The sequence below is a fragment of the Mya arenaria genome, chromosome 3 (assembly GCF_026914265.1).
Source record: "Mya arenaria isolate MELC-2E11 chromosome 3, ASM2691426v1".
Taxonomy (NCBI): domain Eukaryota; kingdom Metazoa; phylum Mollusca; class Bivalvia; order Myida; family Myidae; genus Mya; species Mya arenaria.
The window spans coordinates 62,386,243-62,406,801 of NC_069124.1; the positions used below are offsets into that span (position 1 = coordinate 62,386,243).

The 20,559-nt window shown below is 37.0% G+C and overlaps 1 protein-coding gene across 1 annotated transcript; it reads left to right on the top strand.

Moving 5' to 3' along the window:
- Positions 1-3,096: 3,096 nt before the first annotated feature.
- LOC128229227 (flap endonuclease GEN homolog 1-like) lies at positions 3,097-20,493 on the top strand. Its single transcript, XM_052940989.1, has 12 exons — positions 3,097-3,578; positions 5,239-5,410; positions 5,701-5,790; positions 8,737-8,823; positions 9,845-10,035; positions 13,913-14,013; positions 14,286-14,473; positions 15,723-15,922; positions 16,343-16,404; positions 16,709-16,852; positions 17,250-17,462; positions 17,580-20,493. Exons 1-12 carry the CDS (start codon positions 3,421-3,423, stop codon positions 17,777-17,779), a joined length of 1,806 nt encoding a protein of 601 aa, XP_052796949.1. The 5' UTR covers positions 3,097-3,420; the 3' UTR covers positions 17,780-20,493.
- Positions 20,494-20,559: the final 66 nt, after the last annotated feature.

Here is a 20,559-nt window from a genome sequence, read left to right on the forward strand (position 1 = left end):
TAAGGTAGAAAATATGGCCTCAACAGTGTTTTAACAATGTTTTCTATGATTTGACTTCGTAACCTAGTTTTTGAACTCAGGTTACCCAGTTTCAAACTTGACATAGACTTCATAAACACAAACATTCTGACATACAATGTAGTTTAATGGTAATCAAAGAGAGAATGTAACCTCTACAGTGTTTACAAAGTTTTTCTATGATTTGACCTAGTGGCCTGGTTTTTGACCTCTGATTACCCAGTTTCAAACTCTACCTAAAGATCATCAAGAATAACATTCTGATCAAGTTCCATGAACATATGGTCATAAATGTGGCCTCTAGAGTGTTAACATGCTTTTCCTATTATTTGACCTGGTGACCTAGATTCGGACTTGGCCTAGAGCTAATCAATATATACATTCTGACTAAGTTTCATGAACATACAGTCATAAATGTGACTTCTAGAGTGCTTACAAGCTTTTCGTATGATTTGACCTGGTGACCTAGTTTTTGACCGCACATGACGCAGATTCAAACATAACTTAAAGATTATAAATATAAACATTCTGACCAACGTTCATGACGATACAGTCATAAATGTGACCTCTAGATTGTTAACAAGCTTTTTCTTCAATTTGACCTGGTGACCTAGTTTTTGACCGCACATGACACAGATTCAAACTTGACCTAGAGATTATTAATATTAACATTCTGACCAAGTTTCCTGAAGATACAGTCCAAAATGTGACCTCTATAGTGTTAACAAGCTTTTCCTTTAATTTGACCTGGTGACCTAGTTTTAACCCCAGATGACCCAATATCGAACTCGTCCAAGATTTTATTGAGGGTAACATTCTTACCAAGTTTTGTTCAAAATGTGTTCCCAAATTGTGACTTCTAGAGTGTTAACAGTCAAATTGTTGACGACGGACGACGACGGGCGACTACGACGGACGACGGACACAGGGTGATCACAATAGCTAATCGACAGCGGCTGCCTCTGATTCATTGCCTTCAACAACAACCGTCATACTCCTGTTAGAAATGAAATCGCTCAGCCAGTGGTTTATGTAGCCTGTGACACCGTATTATTCTAATTTATGTTATAGTTTGCGGTGAGGGACGGTGTCGAAAGTCTTGCTGAATTCTAGTATTGCCATGTCTACATGTAGGTGAGTGCCTGGATCAGTCTTGGTACAACCCATGTCACATCTAGCCGCGTTGCCACTGCGATTGCAAGGCTGAGTTTAATTTCCTAGAGCGCCGTGAGATCGAAGGAAAAAAATGATTTTTTTTTCATGAAGATGGCGATGTCACGGCGTTCTCACGGCGATCTTGGCGTTCTATCGCGTTCCTATGGACCTCTAGTTGGCGATTGTCTGCGCTCACATGGCGCTTCATTGCGCTTCCACTGTGTGCATCTAGTTGTCACGGCGCACGCACTGCATGTGCACTGCGCTTTCACGGCGCTCACAATGCGCTGACGGCGTGTTGTTTTGCGCTACCTTCAAAAACAAAACAAAAATCTCCATCAGTTCTCCATTTTTGTATTCGCTCTCTAACAGTTGAGACCATGTTGCAACCGTCTGCGTTCGTCCAACCATAGTCGAACACAAAGCCTCCTACGCCTTGGGACCCTCTTCCGTCGTCGTCTAAGAATGAGATCCAAAGCGTCTCCATCATCCTGGATCTCCTGGACCTGCATATAGGCAATCACTAGCCCGCCTTGCTGTTGCACATCAGTTAAGGTGAAATGAATGTTTATTAAGTTTGCATATATACTTTATTTATGTTAGTTTGTTGGGTTGATTCATTTTCATTCAAACGCCGATTGACACGTTAGAACCGCATTTGGAGCGCAATGATCGCCGTGGCGGCTCCGTACAATCGTTGTAAGAGGGCAGTAAGAAAAATAAAATTCCGTGTAAGCGCCGTAGACGCGCCATATAAGGACGATAGAGACGCAGTGTCATCTCAGAGAACACCGTACGATCGCCGGGCAAACGCCACCGATTACCATTACGTCCTCTGGGCGCGCCCGCGGCGATCATGTGGCGTTGTAGGAGACCCAACTACGCTGCTACGGCAACCTCACGGCGATCCCACTGTGCTCGTATCAGAACGCCACGGCGTTTGTTTTGTTTATAGTGCGCGCCGTAGCTCGGCGTTCTATGCGATCACACCGCGTTCACTGGCAATGCCACTGCGATGCCACGGTGATGCTTGCGATTCCACTGCGCGCAGATCGGCGTTCTTGATTTTCGTGGACGCCGTGAGAACGCGTCTCTAGTGTGATAGGGGTTTGAGAAGATCGTGGACTGTTGTCATAAGCTGGATTTCGCAGGAGTAGCCAGCCCTGAAACCGTGGTTTAAAGAAGTAAGGATGTTATTGCGTTCCAGGTGGGATATAATATGTTTAAAGATGATGTACTAGTATTCTAGTATTCCAAGTAACGCAAGTCAGGGATAGAGGTTTGTAGTTTTCGGCTATGTGTACGTCGCCTTTTCAGTTAACTGGTGAGACAAACGCATTTCTCCAGTCCGTAGATAGCCTTCCAGTGTCGATGGATGTTCTTTATAATCTCTGGGACCAATAATCTTACTCCCACATAATCTTTATTGAACATCATGAGTCACCTTCTTAGACCCTTATGCAGCTCGGTATATTCATAACACTAACAACACAGTGGTCTATAGAAAACGTATAGAGCCATTAACGCAGAAAGTACTGGGTCAAATTCCAGTATTTGATAGTTCTTGACACAACTTGCATTTAGACCTAATCGACTACATTGGCACCTTTCCAGCTATTTTGCCACCATGCTTACCTTTACCACAAAGACCATTTGCAATAAAATAGACCTGTTACTTTACCTAATTTAACGATCTATATCCATAATTATTTACAGATTTCATCATTTGTCATCAGAAAAACGATCTAGTGGGAGTCGAACATCATTATATAATTATTCAGAAAAAAAGTTCCCATCCAGTAGGGGAGATAACTGCGTTATAAGTCCTGCACTAGGTCGAAAATTATGGTAGAGTGTAAAACTATACGATGATAAATTACTGAGTGATGCCCCTTTGTTAGTCTGTGCCATTTGTTGTTTACAATACAATTACGATGTTTTCAGAAAATCTTCTTTTATTTATTTCTGAAAACTGGGAGAAGTCTCAGATGAAAATGAAATCATGGAAATTCTATGACGTTTTCGTCGATGTGTAAATAGGCAAATACCGTGAAGTAATTTTAATGGGATCTGATCAAAATTTATATTCTTCTTTAATGAATTGATTCTTCTTAAATTGTGTGGTGTTGATTTTTGATGAAGAATACCAGTACTCGAAAATCGAAAGAGTATTTTAATTATTAAAGCGAGAACATTTAAAAAACTACTCTGATCTTCCTCATTTAGGTAAAAGTAATTTTATTAGTTATGGGTGTGCATGGCTTGTGGGATGTTCTGGAGCCAGCGGGAGAGAAGGATGTCTTGGTAACTATTCTCAAGGGCAAGATTGTGGCAGTCGACCTTGGTGTCTGGATAATGGAAGCCAGTGGAGGGCGGGTCAACAAGACTTACGACTTGCCTACAAGGTACATAAATTGACGTTTTTTTATACAAAGCTACTTAGCTAGTACCATAACAATTTTTTTTCAATCAAAGCAGTAAAATGTGAAACGACAAACCTATTATAGGTCCGTTGATACGAATTGTGTGTGGTTACAAATTGTTCCTTTTTGATATAAAAGAAGTAATTACAGGCCTTTTTCTATACTAGTTCCCACAGGTCTAGTCCAAATAATTTTACGTTGACGGATTTTTTCTAGATTTTTGATATGGCAAATCCTTCACGTACAAATTGTTTAGTATCAAAAGTGGGAAGTTGTTCCGATCAGGATTTCGGGTTAAAGCATTTAGCGTCTATAAAATATCATAAAAACAAGAAATATTACCAGATAATGTTATTTTATATTAGTTCCGTACACAAAAAATAAATATCCAACTTATAATTATGAGTTTGACGGCTTTTCTTCATTTCATTCTGTCAAAACATAACGATATATACATGAAGGGCACCTGCAAGGCTTCAGGGCACAGTTTTAAATCGCTCGGAACAGTTCGGCCATGGCTGAGTTGTTGCGATTGTATAACGAGGTCTATCTCGAAGCTTTGTCGGAGGAGGCCGAGTTATTACGATTGTATGAGTTATTACGATTGTATCGAGTTGTTCCCCTTCACATAATTGTTGTCTGTGTCAGTCAACTTTCGTTTCATTGGAAAGGTAAACAAAATTGTTTTAATGCATTAAATGCTTGTTTAGTGCAAAATAACATTTCACTTACATGTACATGGTAAAATATGAATATAGCTCTTTATGATCAATTTCAACCATAAAATACTTCACTTAAAACAATTTCAATATTTTTAAAACACCCCCGTTTTTTGCACATTCCCGTTTAGACGTTAGGGATTGGAAGAATCCCGTATAACACGTCTATTATTTTAGACTACCACGGGTCCAACTATGTATGATATTTTTCACAATCTGAAGAAAAAAATCCCAGTCAAAAGTAAAAGAAAATATGAAAGTCTTTTAACTTGTATTTGTTTATTCAGCATCCTAATGAATTGTGTGGTGGAAAGTTTTGGGGAATTATTGAATTCAGAAATTGTTGAGTTTCATCACATTAAAAAATCTGAGTATGCAATATTACATGTACAGTACATGTAACTGTCATGGTTTATTGTAATAGATATTTACACTCACTCAGGTTGATATTTTAGCCCTTTCAAGTCTATTGAAGTGGAAAAGAAATTAATATTTTAATAATTTCCGTATTGGCTGGAGACAGAAAAGCATGTCCTTTTAACTGTAAAATTTCCCAATTTAAAGTAATTCAATGTTACAAAAAGGATGATATTTTCTTAAAATGGCATTTTATTGCGATGAAAATTTTCCCAAAATGGACAGAAACAGGTCTGAAATATTTATAAAATACCCATTGTGAACATGCAGTTAAAACAGTTACTGTTTATATATATTTGTTTGTTAAGATGTGCTTATGATGCTCTAAGTGTGAGGGCCTTTTTGAGAAATAAAGTTGGAAGTTGATTGCATCGATACAGCTTATTATCTTAGGAAGTTTATTTTACACACCCATTTCACACCTTCATATTACATTGAATTAAACAACATTGAACAGTGCCCTTTAATTAATCATTAAATTCATTTAATATTACTTATAATTACAGAACAATATTTTATCGCACTCTGTTCTTGCTGAGCCATGGTGTAAGATTGGTGTTTGTGTTTGATGGACAGGCACCGGATGTTAAACAACAGACACTCCGCAAACGCCAGCAGGCAGCTGGGTCCTCTTCAGTTAACTGTGAAAGACAGATTTTCTCCAAGCTAATGACACGGGTAACTTAACATGAAGACATGTATATATATATTATACATGTATCAATATATATATACATGTGTATGAACTATCATTGCAGCTATGTAAAATTGTAATATATTGTGGCAAATAGATGGCAGTTGATTTCAAATGTATTAGATAACTTGCATTACTTCTTTTTGGGGTACAATTACATATACATACGCGGTAGTACTTAATGTACTTGATAAAGAAATATTTATATATCTATATATTCCTTTTCATGGTTAAAATGGTGGTTGCTTAAAAATTGGTTATATTGCAATTGCAGTGTGAGAAACTAGGGAAGAGTCTGGGGATTCCATGTATTCAGAGCCCTGGAGAGGGGGAGGCCATGTGTGCATTCCTTGACAAGACTGGGGTAAGTCAGTACTCATAGTCGGCACATATTGAGGCCTCACGGCAACACAGACAAAATCCCTTTTATTCTTATATGAAGTTAATGCTGTATTGCGCTGTGCACATACTACATGTATATTTACTAGTATCATCCTCAGACATAGCAGTTTTCAGGTTTAATAACTTTTCAGGATATTAGAAATCTGACTAGAATTGCAGTTTTGGAATTATTTGTACAGAAGGAATAAAAAGTGTTTTGGCCTGAAAGTCATTCTTCTGTTTTTTACCTTTCACTCCATCCATGAAACAGACTTCTTAAAACAAAGATGCACACATTGAATCGGGCTGTGAAGAACTTAAAAATGATTACTAGTAATTTGATTAAAATGTAAGAAATGTGTTTAGGCCTTAAAAAAAAAATATGTCCGTTTCGGGTAACCCGACCCTACCTATAAAAATACACCGACCATAACTTTTTTTTTTCGTTTCTGATAAAAAAAAATATTCTTTAGCGAATAGAGAGTTACGAAGGGCGGATAAATGCAGATTTTAATCAGAATTATTGTTTATAAGATAAAACAAAGTCAGGCAATGACAGTAATGTAGGAAAGACTGCCATGTGAAAGAAAACACTCTGAACTTACGACAGATTTTGAAAAAAAATAATATATTTTTTTTTTAAATCATACCTACCCTACCTAGACATTTTGGGAAGGTTACCCTAAACAAATTTATTTTTTTTGTTTGGCCTTACTTGAAGTAGTTGAATGTTTCAACACCCTGTTATATAGTGTGTATGTATTTATAATCATATAATAAGCTTTTGAACAAAATGAATAAATTATTTGATTATCTAAAGCATTCAATTCTAAGAAGGCAGAAGGGTGCACCAAGGTTTCCATGAGGACAGATAGGTCCTACCATTAAGGGCAGGGTACAGAATCCTCCTACAACTCTTAAACTGAAACCCTATAGAAGTTATTTCAAACTAGAAACCAATAAGTTTACTTAACATAGATTATAAAAGAAAATCTATTGCTTGTAAAGTGAAAAAACAATTGAATAATATTATAAGACCTTTCCAAACAGGTTTTGTTCATGTGAGAGACTTTGGAGAAAATATCAGACTTATTGACGAATGTATTGGTTATTTCACCAACACAAATAAGCCTGGGTTGATATTTATTGACTTATTTTGAAAAGGCTTATGACACCATAAACCACCCATTCATACTTCACTTTTTGGGATAAATTTATAAACTTGATGAAGCTCTTCTAAAACAATATTGAAAGTGTTGTAATAACAATGGCTTTCTCTTAGAATTTAAAATAAAGCGAGGCGAGACAAGAATGTCTGCTATCTTCTTCCTTATTTATTATTAACTTTGAATTTTTTCCAACTCTATACAGTAAAATAATCTTATTTAAAGCTGCACTCTCACAGATTTGCCATTTTTACAACTTTTTTATTTTTTTGTCTTGAAAAGTGCAATTTTTTGCGTAAATATCTGCAAACCAATGATAAAAGTCTGCTGACAAAAGATCAGATCGCAGGTGTTCATATTTCCGTTCGAAAATTAATGTATTGTGGCTTAAACTAATGGTTTAAGAAAAATGCATAAAACATCAATTTTCGAAGTTAAATATAAAAATATGTGATCTATTTTTTTGTCAGCTGTCTTATATAACTGGTTTCCATGGATTTTTGCAAAAAAATGCTCGTTCCAAGACAAAAAATAAAAAAGTTGTCAAAATGCTCGATCTGTGAGAGTGCAGCTTTAAGGACTAAATTTACAAAACACAGCCATAAAATCTCTTTTTGCAGGCAATGCAACATACATTAATGATGGCATTTTTAAAACTTATTGAACAATGCTTTTGGAACAATATCTGGCTTAAAATTAAATGCTTATAAACCTGCATGAGAAGGGTGTTATTTCTTACATACGAGGATATCAGTTTGAAAACAATACCAGTGAAGCCCATCATCAGCAACCACAGTACTTTCTTCCGTTACACTTCATACATACCGTGGGACAAATGACTGACAAAATCTCATTTTAATGAATATGCAAGAGGCAGGAGAGACAACTCTTCTTCCAATGAATTCACATGTTACACTCAAATATTGTTCAATAACTTAACAGTGCCAGTAGTCTCTGTGGCCATGTGGTCTTGACTACTGTCAAATATTATTGTACTGAGAAGGCGGACCCGGTTCAACTCCGGCAATTGCCAGAATATTTTTCAACTGTAAAGCATCCTGTACTTTGCGGAACCAATGAAACTGCCTCATTAAATATTCATGATTACGAGATTTTCTTAGCCAAATTGCCTATGGAACACAACGAAGCATAGCGTAGTTTGCATCGGGAGGTATCCGGCGATGAGTGAAGCCAAGATGCTTGGAGCCAAGTGTTTGAAAGCAATTTTCTTCCAAAGCCCCATAATTTCAAGAATTGTCTTAACAGCTTGTAACACAGAAAACTGACTCTTCTCGTACTTATAGCCTTTGCTGTTCCCAAAATTATCTATCCAATGGCAGTTGTATCTTCAACACCTAAATGGGACCTAGATGGCATTAACTTCATCTGGAACAATAAATCCTACAAAATTACTGGATGAAAGAAATATACATCAATAAAAAAAACCTTTTCAATGACTCCTTTGTAAATTTGAGGCAGGTTGATTTTTCGAAAGTAATCTTGACAAACAATTACTAAACAAAATATGATCTTAATAGATATACTTTTATCCTGGTCAGAAATTAGCAAATACATACATAATAATAGTTCAAGTAAAATAATAGGCATAACTATTGAATAACTCTCACATCAAAGTACCAAATATTTTGGGGGTGCTCCAGGTGCCAAGGAATTTAATATATATCCACTATTTCGAGACAACCCTCGACCCTTTCAGTGAACACATGGAATATCAGTAATGTATAGATGTTATATGTTTTCAGTTGGTAGATGGGACCTTCACCCATGACAGCGATTACTTCTGCTATGGTGGAAAAACAATGTACAGGCTTCATAGCAAGGAAAACAAGGTCAGGCCCCTCTTATTATTGCTATGTTTGTCCAGGTAAAAGAGCTACATGTTTCTATTAAATATAATCCTTTATCTGCAGTCAAATCATGTTGAGTCAAACTTGTCAGGACCAACCAGAAAATTTTCAGACATGAGAAGCCAAGCCAAGCAAAATCATATATTTCCACGATGTACATGTACCATGATACAATCAATAATCCTGTCAAAAATCAAATCTTCTCACATTTCATCTCCAGGAGAGAACAGTATTTAGTTTACTATTTACATAAAATATTATACTGGTAGTGATATCATACTAATAAAAATGTGGGCCTATGGCAGTCAACAATTTTTCAAACTTAATTTGAGCAGTTCCAGTTATCTGTAACAAGTCAAAATGAACTGTATTGTATGTTTCACATGCTGTTAAACCAAGCGTTTTGGCAATATCAAAAGGTTTTGCTTCATGTTTTATAAAAGTTGGTTCAGAAGTATTTGCTGAAAAATCATCCTTTTTATTGGAATATTCCAATTAGAAATATCAGGTCTCCATTGAACCCCTAAAAACTATATTCTTATAAAGATAAGTCTTAACACTTCCAGGATCTCTTTCTAAGATCATTTTACAGGAAGGTAATCTTGTTTTTTTATTGGAAAGTATCATGACTTTCAAACTTTGACTTTGGGTGGAAAAGGCTCTATTAAAACCAACTTTTCCTTAAGAAATCCAAATTTCAAAACTAGAATTTATATACAACTTTGAATATTGATGGTTAGAAGAACCAAAAATTATACTATCTCATTCATAGGAAAATTGAAAAATGAAGGAGAAAGTAAGAAAGCCCTTGGTTCTACAGCAGAGGAAACACACAATAACACGTAGTAGTAACCTAACAAAAAAAATATTGGAACAGAAAGAAGGCAATATCAAGATCAAAATGGAATCAAGTTGTTTTATTGTTTGAATGCTGTTTTTTGAAAATAAATATAATAATAAAAGTTAAAAACAATATGATATCAAATTATGATTTCTGTTTCAGTCGTACAAGATGGATGTGTATACATCAAGTGGTATAGAGGCTGCCCTGGGCCTGTGTCGGGATGACATGGTTGGGCTGGCCCTCCTGTTGGGGTGTGACTATGACCTGCAGGGGGTACCAGGAGTAGGTGGAAAAAAGGCACTGGCCCTTTGTAAAGCACTTAAGGATCGGGGAATTGACTTTCTGAACAGGTATGAGGTGTTACTAGAACCACAGGTAGTAACAGGCATGGGTTGGGGGAAGTCACTAACCCTTTGTATGTCACTTACAGACCCAGGAATTGACTTTCTGAACAGGTATGAGGTGTAACTAGAACCACAGGTAGTAACAGGCATGGGTTGGGGGAAGTCACTAACCCTTTGTATGTCACTTACAGACCCAGGAATTGACTTTCTGAACAGGTATGAGGTGTTACTAGAACCACAGGTAGTAACAGGCATGGGTTGGGGGAAGTCACTAACCCTTTGTAAGGCACTTACAGACCCGGGAATTGACTTTCTGAACAGGTATGAGGTGTTACTAGAACCACAGGTAGTAACAGGCATGGGTTTGGGGAAGTCACTAACCCTTTGTATGTCACTTACAGACCCGGGAATTGACTTTCTGAACAGGTATGAGGTGTTACTAGAACCACATGTAGTAACAGGCATGGGTTGGGGGAAGTCACTAACCCTTTGTATGTCACTTACAGACCCGGGAATTGACTTTCTGAACAGGTATGAGGTGTTACTAGAACCACAGGTAGTAACAGGCATGGGTTGGGGGAAGTCACTTACCCTTTGTATGTCACTTACAGACCCAGGAATTGACTTTCTGAACAGGTATGAGGTGTTACTAGAACCACAGTTAGTAGCAGGCATGGGTTGGGGGAAGTCACTTACCCTTTGTATGTCACTTACAGACCCGGGAATTGACTTTCTGAACAGGTATGAGGTGTTACTAGAACCACATGTAGTAACAGGCATGGGTTGGGGGAAGTCACTAACCCTTTGTATGTCACTTACAGACCCAGGAATTGACTTTCTGAACAGGTATGAGGTGTTACTAGAACCACATGTAGTAACAGGCATGGGTTGGGGGAAGTCACTTACCCTTTGTATGTCACTTACAGACCCAGGAATTGACTTTCTGAACAGGTATGAGGTGTTACTAGAACCACAGGTAGTAACAGGCATGGGTTGGGGGAAGTCACTAACCCTTTGTATGTCACTTACAGACCCGGGAATTGACTTTCTGAACAGGTATGAGGTGTTACTAGAACCACAGGTAGTAACAGGCATGGGTTGGGGGAAGTCACTAACCCTTTGTATGTCACTTACAGACCCAGGAATTGACTTTTTGAACAGGTATGAGGTGTTACTAGAACCACAGGTAGTAACAGGCATGGGTTGGGGGAAGTCACTAACCCTTTGTATGTCACTTACAGACCCGGGAATTGACTTTCTGAACAGGTATGAGGTGTTACTAGAACCACAGGTAGTAACAGGCATGGGTTGGGGGAAGTCACTTACCCTTTGTATGTCACTTACAGACCCAGGAATTGACTTTCTGAACAGGTATGAGGTGTTACTAGAACCACAGGTAGTAACAGGCATGGGTTGGGGGAAGTCACTAACCCTTTGTATGTCACTTACAGACCCAGGAATTGACTTTCTGAACAGGTATGAGGTGTTACTAGAACCACATGTAGTAACAGGCATGGGTTTGGGGAAGTCACTTACCCTTTGTATGTCACTTACAGACCCGGGAATTGACTTTCTGAACAGGTATGAGGTGTTACTAGAACCACAGGTAGTAACAGGCATGGGTTGGGGGAAGTCACTTACCCTTTGTATGTCACTTACAGACCCAGGAATTGACTTTCTGAACAGGTATGAGGTGTAACTATGACCAGCTGGGGGAAACAAGGCGTGGGTTTGGGGAAAGGCACTAGCTCTTTGTAAGGCACTTACAGACCCAGGAATTGACTTTCTGAACAGGTATGAGGTGTTACTAGAACCACAGGTAGTAACAGGCATGGGTTGGGGGAAGTCACTAACCCTTTGTATGTCACTTACAGACCCAGGAATTGACTTTCTGAACAGGTATGAGGTGTTACTAGAACCACAGGTAGTAACAGGCATGGGTTTGGGGAAGTCACTAACCCTTTGTATGTCACTTACAGACCCAGGAATTGACTTTCTGAACAGGTATGAGGTGTTACTAGAACCACAGGTAGTAACAGGCATGGGTTGGGGGAAGTCACTAACCCTTTGTATGTCACTTACAGACCCGGGAATTGACTTTCTGAACAGGTATGAGGTGTTACTAGAACCACAGGTAGTAACAGGCATGGGTTTGGGGAAGTCACTTACCCTTTGTATGTCACTTACAGACCCGGGAATTGACTTTCTGAACAGGTATGAGGTGTTACTAGAACCACAGGTAGTAACAGGCATGGGTTGGGGGAAGTCACTAACCCTTTGTATGTCACTTACAGACCCAGGAATTGACTTTCTGAACAGGTATGAGGTGTTACTAGAACCACATGTAGTAACAGGCATGGGTTGGGGGAAGTCACTAACCCTTTGTATGTCACTTACAGACCCGGGAATTGACCTTCTGAACAGGTATGAGGTGTTACTAGAACCACAGGTAGTAACAGGCATGGGTTTGGGGAAGTCACTTACCCTTTGTATGTCACTTACAGACCCGGAAATTGACTTTCTGAACAGGTATGAGGTGTTACTAGAACCACAGGTAGTAACAGGCATGGGTTGGGGGAAGTCACTAACCCTTTGTATGTCACTTACAGACCCAGGAATTGACTTTCTGAACAGGTATGAGGTGTTACTAGAACCACAGGTAGTAACAGGCATGGGTTGGGGGAAGTCACTAACCCTTTGTATGTCACTTACAGACCCGGGAATTGACTTTCTGAACAGGTATGAGGTGTAACTATGACCAGCTGAGGGAAACAAGGCGTGGGTTTGGGGAAAGGCACTAGCTCTTTGTAAGGCACTTAATGACTGTAAAATTGGCTTCCTGGACAGGTATTAGGTGTGACTATGACCCAATGGTAGCACTAGGAGTGGTATGGGGATTGGCACTTACCCTTTGTAAGTGACTTAAGGACTAGGGAATTGACTTTCTGGACAGGTGTGAAGTGTGACTAGACCATCAGGGGTACCGTGCGTGGTAGGGAGAAGGCACGAGATCTGTGTAATGAACTTTATAACTGGGGTATTTACTTCCTGGACAGGTATGGAATGTGACTATGACCCCCATTGGGTACTAGGCAGGGGAGGAACACACTAACCCTTTGTAAGGCACTAGGCCTACAAGGGGTACCAGCTATGAAGTGTGACTACAACCTGTAGTGAGTACCGGGCATTGATGAGGAAAAGTCAATAGCCGTTAATGCGGCACTTTAGGACAGGGAAATCGACCTCCTGGACAGGTATGGGTTGGGACTATGATATGAACAGAGTACCCGACCATTTGTAAGGCACTTAAGGACGGAGTAATTGACTTCCTGGACAGATATGAGGTGAGACTGACCTGCAGTGGGTACTGGGTGTGGGTTGGGGGAAGGCACTAGCCCTTTATAAGGCACTTAAGGACGGAGTAATTGACTTCCTGGACAGATATGAGGTGTGACTGACCTGCAGTGGGTACTGGGTGTGGGCTGGGGGAAGGCACTAGCCCTTTGAAAGGCACTTAAGGACCAGGCAATTGACTTCCTAGACAGGTATGAGCTGTGACTGACCTGCAGTGGGTACTGGGTGTGGGTTGGGGGAAGGCACTAGCCCTTTGTAAGGCACTTATTATAAGAAAAATGGTTGCTGTAATGTACAAGTTTTCACTTTGCAACAAGTATTTATCTGATTTGTATGTTCTTATTTTAATTAGCATTGTATAATAAAATGTTGTTTTTTTTCAATTTCTGAATCATTTTTAATGTACATGCATGACATTGTGCATGTTAACTTTCCAATGTTGAAGACTTGTTTCAGGGTACAAACTAGCACATTTCAAACTTTATTATGTCTTGTTAGGTAGATAGTTGATTAAACTAGTATTTTGTAGACTGAGGAGCTGGACAACAAACAGTGAGCTAGATGACATAGAAAGGAAACTCGATCAAGCACCTGAACGTAATCCCCACTGTAAAAGATGTGAACATTTGGGTAAGACTTTGTATACTGATTTTAACAAGTTTGGGTTGATAAAAATAATGCTATGAATATACAATTATTAAAAAACAACACAGTCACATCCATGTCATTTTGTGATATTGGTGACCACTGACAGTATTGATATTTTATGACAAACAGTCTAAACAAATTTCGATGTTATTTATTCTATACCAGATATTTCACTTATGGCAAATATATGTTATTTAAATTGCGATATCCTTCTTTCCAACTGTCACATCAGTTATTCAGTATCAAACTTTCAGGTAAGAGAAGCACACATGAGAAAAGTGGGTGTTCTATATGTCGCACCGAGTCTAGCTGTCTGGAGTCATGTGACAGGAAGTGTCCATGTGACTGGCACAACCACCACAGCTTCCAACAGGAACACAAGCTGGAGATCTCAATCAGGTCAAAGGCCTGCAACTCTGGCAGTAAATTTCCTAAGGAGGAGGTAAAAGATTACCAAATTAATCAAGTTAAATCTATATCCTGTTTTTAGCAGGCTCAACTGGCAATATGCCAGAATTATACAGTAGTTTAATATCCATGGGAGGAATGTTGGTTCCGAATATTGCCTATTACTAGTATGACAAAATTACTGCAATTTTGCTATAAAGTCTGAAACTGACTAAAATAGTTCATCCAACTAATCTGCTTACATAATGTTCTCAGCTAACCCAAACACAAAATATTCCAAGTAAACAATAGGTATGTTGCCTATTACCGATAAAAACATGCTCTGGAAAGAAAATGACCAAAAGAGCCATGCCTGTAGAGCATAGGCTCTCGTGGGCCTCATGTTTAGAGAAATTAATCAAAAATGTGTGGAGAGCTCTTTTTTTATAATTAGCTTTTCTGTTTTTAGATAAAAGTTAATCATAGCATTGGTGTCACAGTAAGGGTTTGTATTATTTTAAGCTTGACTATTCCAAGAATAGGTGGGCTATACTACTCGCCCCAGCGTCGGCGTCATCGTCCGGTTAAAGTTTAAGGGCAAGTTGGGATTTTCACTTATAAGTCCAATACCTTTCATTCAATTGAGTTAATACTTCACACAGTTGTTCAGGGCCATCACATGATGAGGTTAGATAACTCCATATTATTCTTTACACAGATTATGATTGACTATGAAACTTAGGTTAAAGTTTTGGTCAGGTTGGGATATTTATAAATAACTTCTATACCCTTTGTTCAATTGACTTAATACGTCACACAATTGTTCAGGACCATCACACAATGAGGTTGCGTAACTCCATATTATCCTTAATACAAGTTATGGCCCCTGATTGACTTAGGTTAAAGTTTTAGGGCAGGTTAAAGTTTTAGGGCAAGTTAGGATTTTCACTTAAAACTCCAATACCATTCATTCAATTGACTTAATACTTCACAGTTGTTCAGAGCCATCACATAATGAGGTTAGATAACTCCATATTATCTTTTATACAAATAATGGTCCCTGGTTGACTATGGAACTTAGGTTAAAGTTTTAGGGCAGGTTGGGATATTTATAAATAACTTCTATACCCTTCATTCAATTGACTTAATAATTCACACAGTTGTTCAGGACCATCACACAATGAGGTTACATAACTCCATATTATCCTTAATACAAGTTATGGCCCCTATGTTGTTGTGTATTAAGTGTTGTTATGCCATCCTTTATGACAGAATGTTTCAATAGTTTTAAATGTTTTGACAAGGTTATCACCGAGTTCAAGAGTGCAGACAGTCTTGATGTCGACCAAACCCAGCTGGCCCCATGGGGTATGGATATTGCGGCCCTGTCAGTGTGCATGGGATGGAATCAGGAGAATGTTCTAAAGAACATTGTGCCTGTTGTGATACTGTATCAGCTGCATGGAATATGTGAGGACTGGGACACCATGTTTACCCCTGTCAGGTACATGAAGGGTCACACACAGTAGTGATTTACGTGTTAAAACTGTAGGTTTACTAGTATCGTTTTAATATTTTCAGCCAGAAAGTCATTCATGATGATACATACAATTCTTGCTCAGTTCCCATTGAATTGTAACCCAGAGTGATATGACATTTTGTTTGAAAATCATTTTTTTTTCAACAATTATCTATGTTGCATCACATTATTTTTGGCCCTATGACCCAGTATATTCAAAGAAATGTTATTAATTACATCATGGACCTACAAACCAAATTTTAGGTCTGTGTTTACGTGCAACAGTAATTCTTTTTCTTAATCGAAGTTTCCCTTTTAATGCCACAAATCCTTTATTGCAACTTATATATTGATATATATTCACAATATCTATTATATAGCCTTAATGTTCGTTTTCCATTGCAGAATACAGAGGGCCTGTAAAGACAACCATGTTGAATGTTATGAAGTGGAGTGGGATAAAACTGGTATGCATGCAAAGAATTGACATACTTATTCTATGACTGATAGTTTCATGGTGCAGACTTTTTGGGATATGAAAATGCTATCAAAACAAACACAAGGCTATTTTCAAACTGCAATGATTCTTTCTGCAGACTGCAGGTTTAATTATATTTGAATTAACAAATGACATCTTGGTTATTTTAATTATGCTATATGACTATTCCTTTTTTACGATTTTCTGTAATTCAGTAATACATGCATGTTTATTGACACATTAACTTATTGCACCACCATGCAATATCATGCCAGTTCCGTAATATATTTTAGACAAGAATACGTGGGCTGGTGAGCTATATGCCACTGATGTGAAGGTGAAGATCAGCAAACAGCTGTTTTCAGACAAGTTTCCAGCTATGGTGAAACATTATGAACAGGCAATTGCTGACAGCAAGAAGAAAAAATCTACATCTGGTATGTGCCTCAACTTCAATTATATGTCAAAATTTAATGTATTGATTTTATATAATAGCATGTCTTTAGATCAGAAACGTCTTTTGTGGCGATTGGTGTTGTGTAAAATGTTGGCAATCACTTAGAAATCATTAAAGATACCACGGTATGCAGGGTCACATATTTATAATGACAATGCACTTACTTGTAGCAAGTGGCATCACTCTGGGTGATATATACATCATGAGTTATGCTGCTCAGTCAACTGGGCAATATGATTGAGCATTATTGGAATCTGCTTGCAGTACGCATGGTTTTAATTGTACAGTGAATAATATCTGTTATAAATGGTTGAAAAGTAAAATGAGCACAGTTACTGATGTGATTTTATCAGGCATGAGTAATTATCTTCCACCAGGAAAAAGGAAGAGGAAGATGGCTGAGGATCCTGCTCAGTCCAGATCCCTTGCCATTAAAGATGTTAGGAGAAAGTTGGAGCCAGAATTTGGCCAGGTTGTGGCCACGGATAAAGGGGGCAGCTCAGGTCTAGTTCGGGCGGGGTCCAGCCTGGAAGGCATTTTTAGAGCTCAACAGAGGAGCCCAGCAAATCAAAGCATGACCAGCAAGTCAAGTAAGTTTTGATGAATGTATTGACAATTAAGGTTTTAAAGTCCACACTCAACTTTTCATTGAAATTAAATGTTGCTGTTGCAGTTATTGTATCATAAATTATTATGTTTTTATGCAGGGAGAAAACAGAAAAGAAAGGACCCTTGTGTAGGCACGAATACTTTGCATAAATTCTTTAAATCCTCCAGTACACAACAGGAGAGGGAAACTGCATCCAGTAGGAAACATGCCAGAGTAGAGAATAACACGATGACAAAGATTAAAGACAGTCGGGGGAAAAAGTCCCCAACCAAAGAAGTTTTCAAAATGTCTAATTGATGTAGCATCCGTTAAAGAAATGGGATTTCTTTATGACTTGTTATTACATTTTACTTATATTTATCATGATTTTTTTCATTTACTAATAGGTTCATTTGTTGTGGATTTTTTGCTGTTAATTGATACATTTTTTTTTGGTTATTCTTACAAATAGATTGCGAAAATATTCTAAAAGAATAATCATGCTTTTGAAACATGTCAAATGTACATGAAATTATAAAAATAAGATCATTTTAATTTTGTTGACAATTAATGAACAGTAACATAAGCTGTACAAAGATAACATATTAATGAGAAATATATACCAGGGAATATATTTTTTGTTAGACCTCAATTATTTTTGTAATGTCTGAAAAAAGTGACAACCCATAAACCCCTTTTTCCAACATTAAAGTACTGCTCGAATATCATGTAAATACATGTCATTTCTCAATCTCAACTTATTTCTCCACATGTTTTACATATTTTTAAAATTCTCATATGTGTATCATACAATATTATGTTGATAAACATCATTGCTTAACATTCTGAAGGAAAAAAAATATGCTTTACATTTGACTCAATAATAGCAAAATTGAACTCAATTGATTTACCATATTATACAGTGTAATTGACGCTAGAATAGATACAACGCAGGCAACAAAAATGGTGTAAAAACGGGTAAAGCCCTTAATACCAAAGATAGGACACAGTGGAAAAATGTCAAAATCGGAGCTGAAACATCACCAGCCACTATATTTGTTTTGACAACTTATTTTGGTACCGTGAAAATGGCAAAGGTCAATCTAAGCCTTGCGATATTAAAAAGCAAAATCATATTTTTCAGCTCTGATTTTGACATTTTTCCACTGTAAATTGTTTGCCTGCGTCCTATCTAGTCTGGTTTCTTAATCACAGTATAATACAGTATGCATAGTTTATGGCCTAATTGAAATATCATACAATAATTTTTGCCATAAAGTATTTAACTATAAATATACTATTTATTTAAGACCATTAAGGAAACAGAACAATGCATTTCATTTTACATTATATTTAAGGTTCAAAAAGTGATCTCATTTGAGAAAAGGCTTTGGTATTTATAGTGGTGTTGGCTTGTCGTGAAGATTAAAAAAATACTTTTTTTTTTAATTTTAATATTGTTCTTTTACATATTTGTGACATTTTAGATCTTTACATATTTATGGTGCTACCAATTTTAAAAATCCATTTATACAAACCTGTTAGTAACATCACTATTGAATTGTATTTTCTTAAACTATTTAGTTTTATTGATTTCAAAAATAACATGTAAGGAAAATGTTTCACAAATATGGCAGCTGTTTTTTAAACGAATCACATTTTAACTTCCTATCACATGGAACAAATTTTGACAGCTTTATAGCTGAATTCTAGCACTGTGCCTGTATGTGTGTTTGTACGGAAGTATTGATTCAGTAGGAATTTATATTGCATGGTCAAATTATTGGTTTGCAAGTGTCTTAGGTCAGAAAATACTTTATTTTGTGGCTTATTTACCAACTCTTCAATTGTACAGCTTTTAATTGATTTCCTTAACAATTACAAGAAATGAACAACAAAACAGCGACTTCAGCCTCTAAGACTTTTTTTATAATACATCTTCATTCTTGGAGATGCTGTTCTTGGCGTAATGTTGAGTAAAAATATTTCTTTATTTACAATCATTTGGTTGTTCGATATATAGGTAAAGCAAGTCGAATTTAAAATTACTCCTGACACCCAAAACATTTGTCTTCTTTCGTCATTTATTAAAATTAAAGCATATTATGTACAACACTTTTATTGTATTCTGTGTGATGGCATACCCAATATTTAAATCCACTTTTTGGGTACTTGTTAAGCGCTTTGTTGTATAAACATATATTTACCACTTACACGAAAAATGCTACATTTGTATACTTTAATGGGACACACATATAGCTTTACATGCATACTGTTGTATAAGCTCCATAAATTGTTGCCTTTCTACTTTCATACAGGGAGTATATTCATGTCAACCTTTTTGAAAAAAAAGCTTATTTTGAAAACTGATGAAAATTTTGGTTTGACTTTAAAGTGAAATAATTGTCTGTTTTCCCATAATAGCTCCAGCAGCACCCTTGCCAGTTTTTGTTGTCACCTGGTGTGACACAAAAATTCCAAAATAACTGAAGCCTTTTACTACTTTAATGTTTTATTGTTAACAAAACCATTTATGATCTTCTGTTCGGAAATTAACGTCCTCCAATTTATCTTTTTTCAGCAATAATCAAACAGATTATTGTTTTAAAATGTTATGTTTGTTTTTTGTCTGTTAATTGTGGCTATTCTGATTTTAATGCTTTCTTTAATAGCTTTTATATACATGTGTGCCAACTGCCAAGTCAAGCTAAGTTTAAAAACATTGTTTATGTTACCTTGCAAGTTGGGGGATAGATTTCGGACATTAAGTAAGGTTTTATACAATTGGCCACAGGAAGTTAAAAGAATGTCCAATATCTGCTCTCCAACTGTTCTGTTTCTAAAGAACTCTTGTTAGTGATTGATATTATTTATTAAAATCTCAACTTTGCATGACCATGTACATTGACTGTATTTCTCACAAAATTTATGTAATTTAGATATTTATCATTTAGTTGTGCATGTTTTATATAATTTATATGTTTGTAATTGTTATATAGTCGTAAAAATAATTAAAAAATAAATGAAATGAAGTCCTTCTTTGAACATATTAGTTGGCGTTATGATTATTTGTGGTGGTAGTGCTGCTGCTGCTGCTG

Excerpts from the sequence above, each read along its gene's own strand:
- LOC128229227 (XM_052940989.1), top strand. The coding sequence starts at position 3,421 with ATGGGTGTGCATGGCTTGTGGGATGTTCTGGAGCCAGCGGGAGAGAAG. Across the intron at positions 10,036-13,912 it reads GGAATTGACTTTCTGAACAG|ACTGAGGAGCTGGACAACAA; the intron begins GTATGAGGTGTT and ends AGTATTTTGTAG. Across the intron at positions 15,923-16,342 it reads ACCATGTTTACCCCTGTCAG|AATACAGAGGGCCTGTAAAG; the intron begins GTACATGAAGGG and ends TTTCCATTGCAG.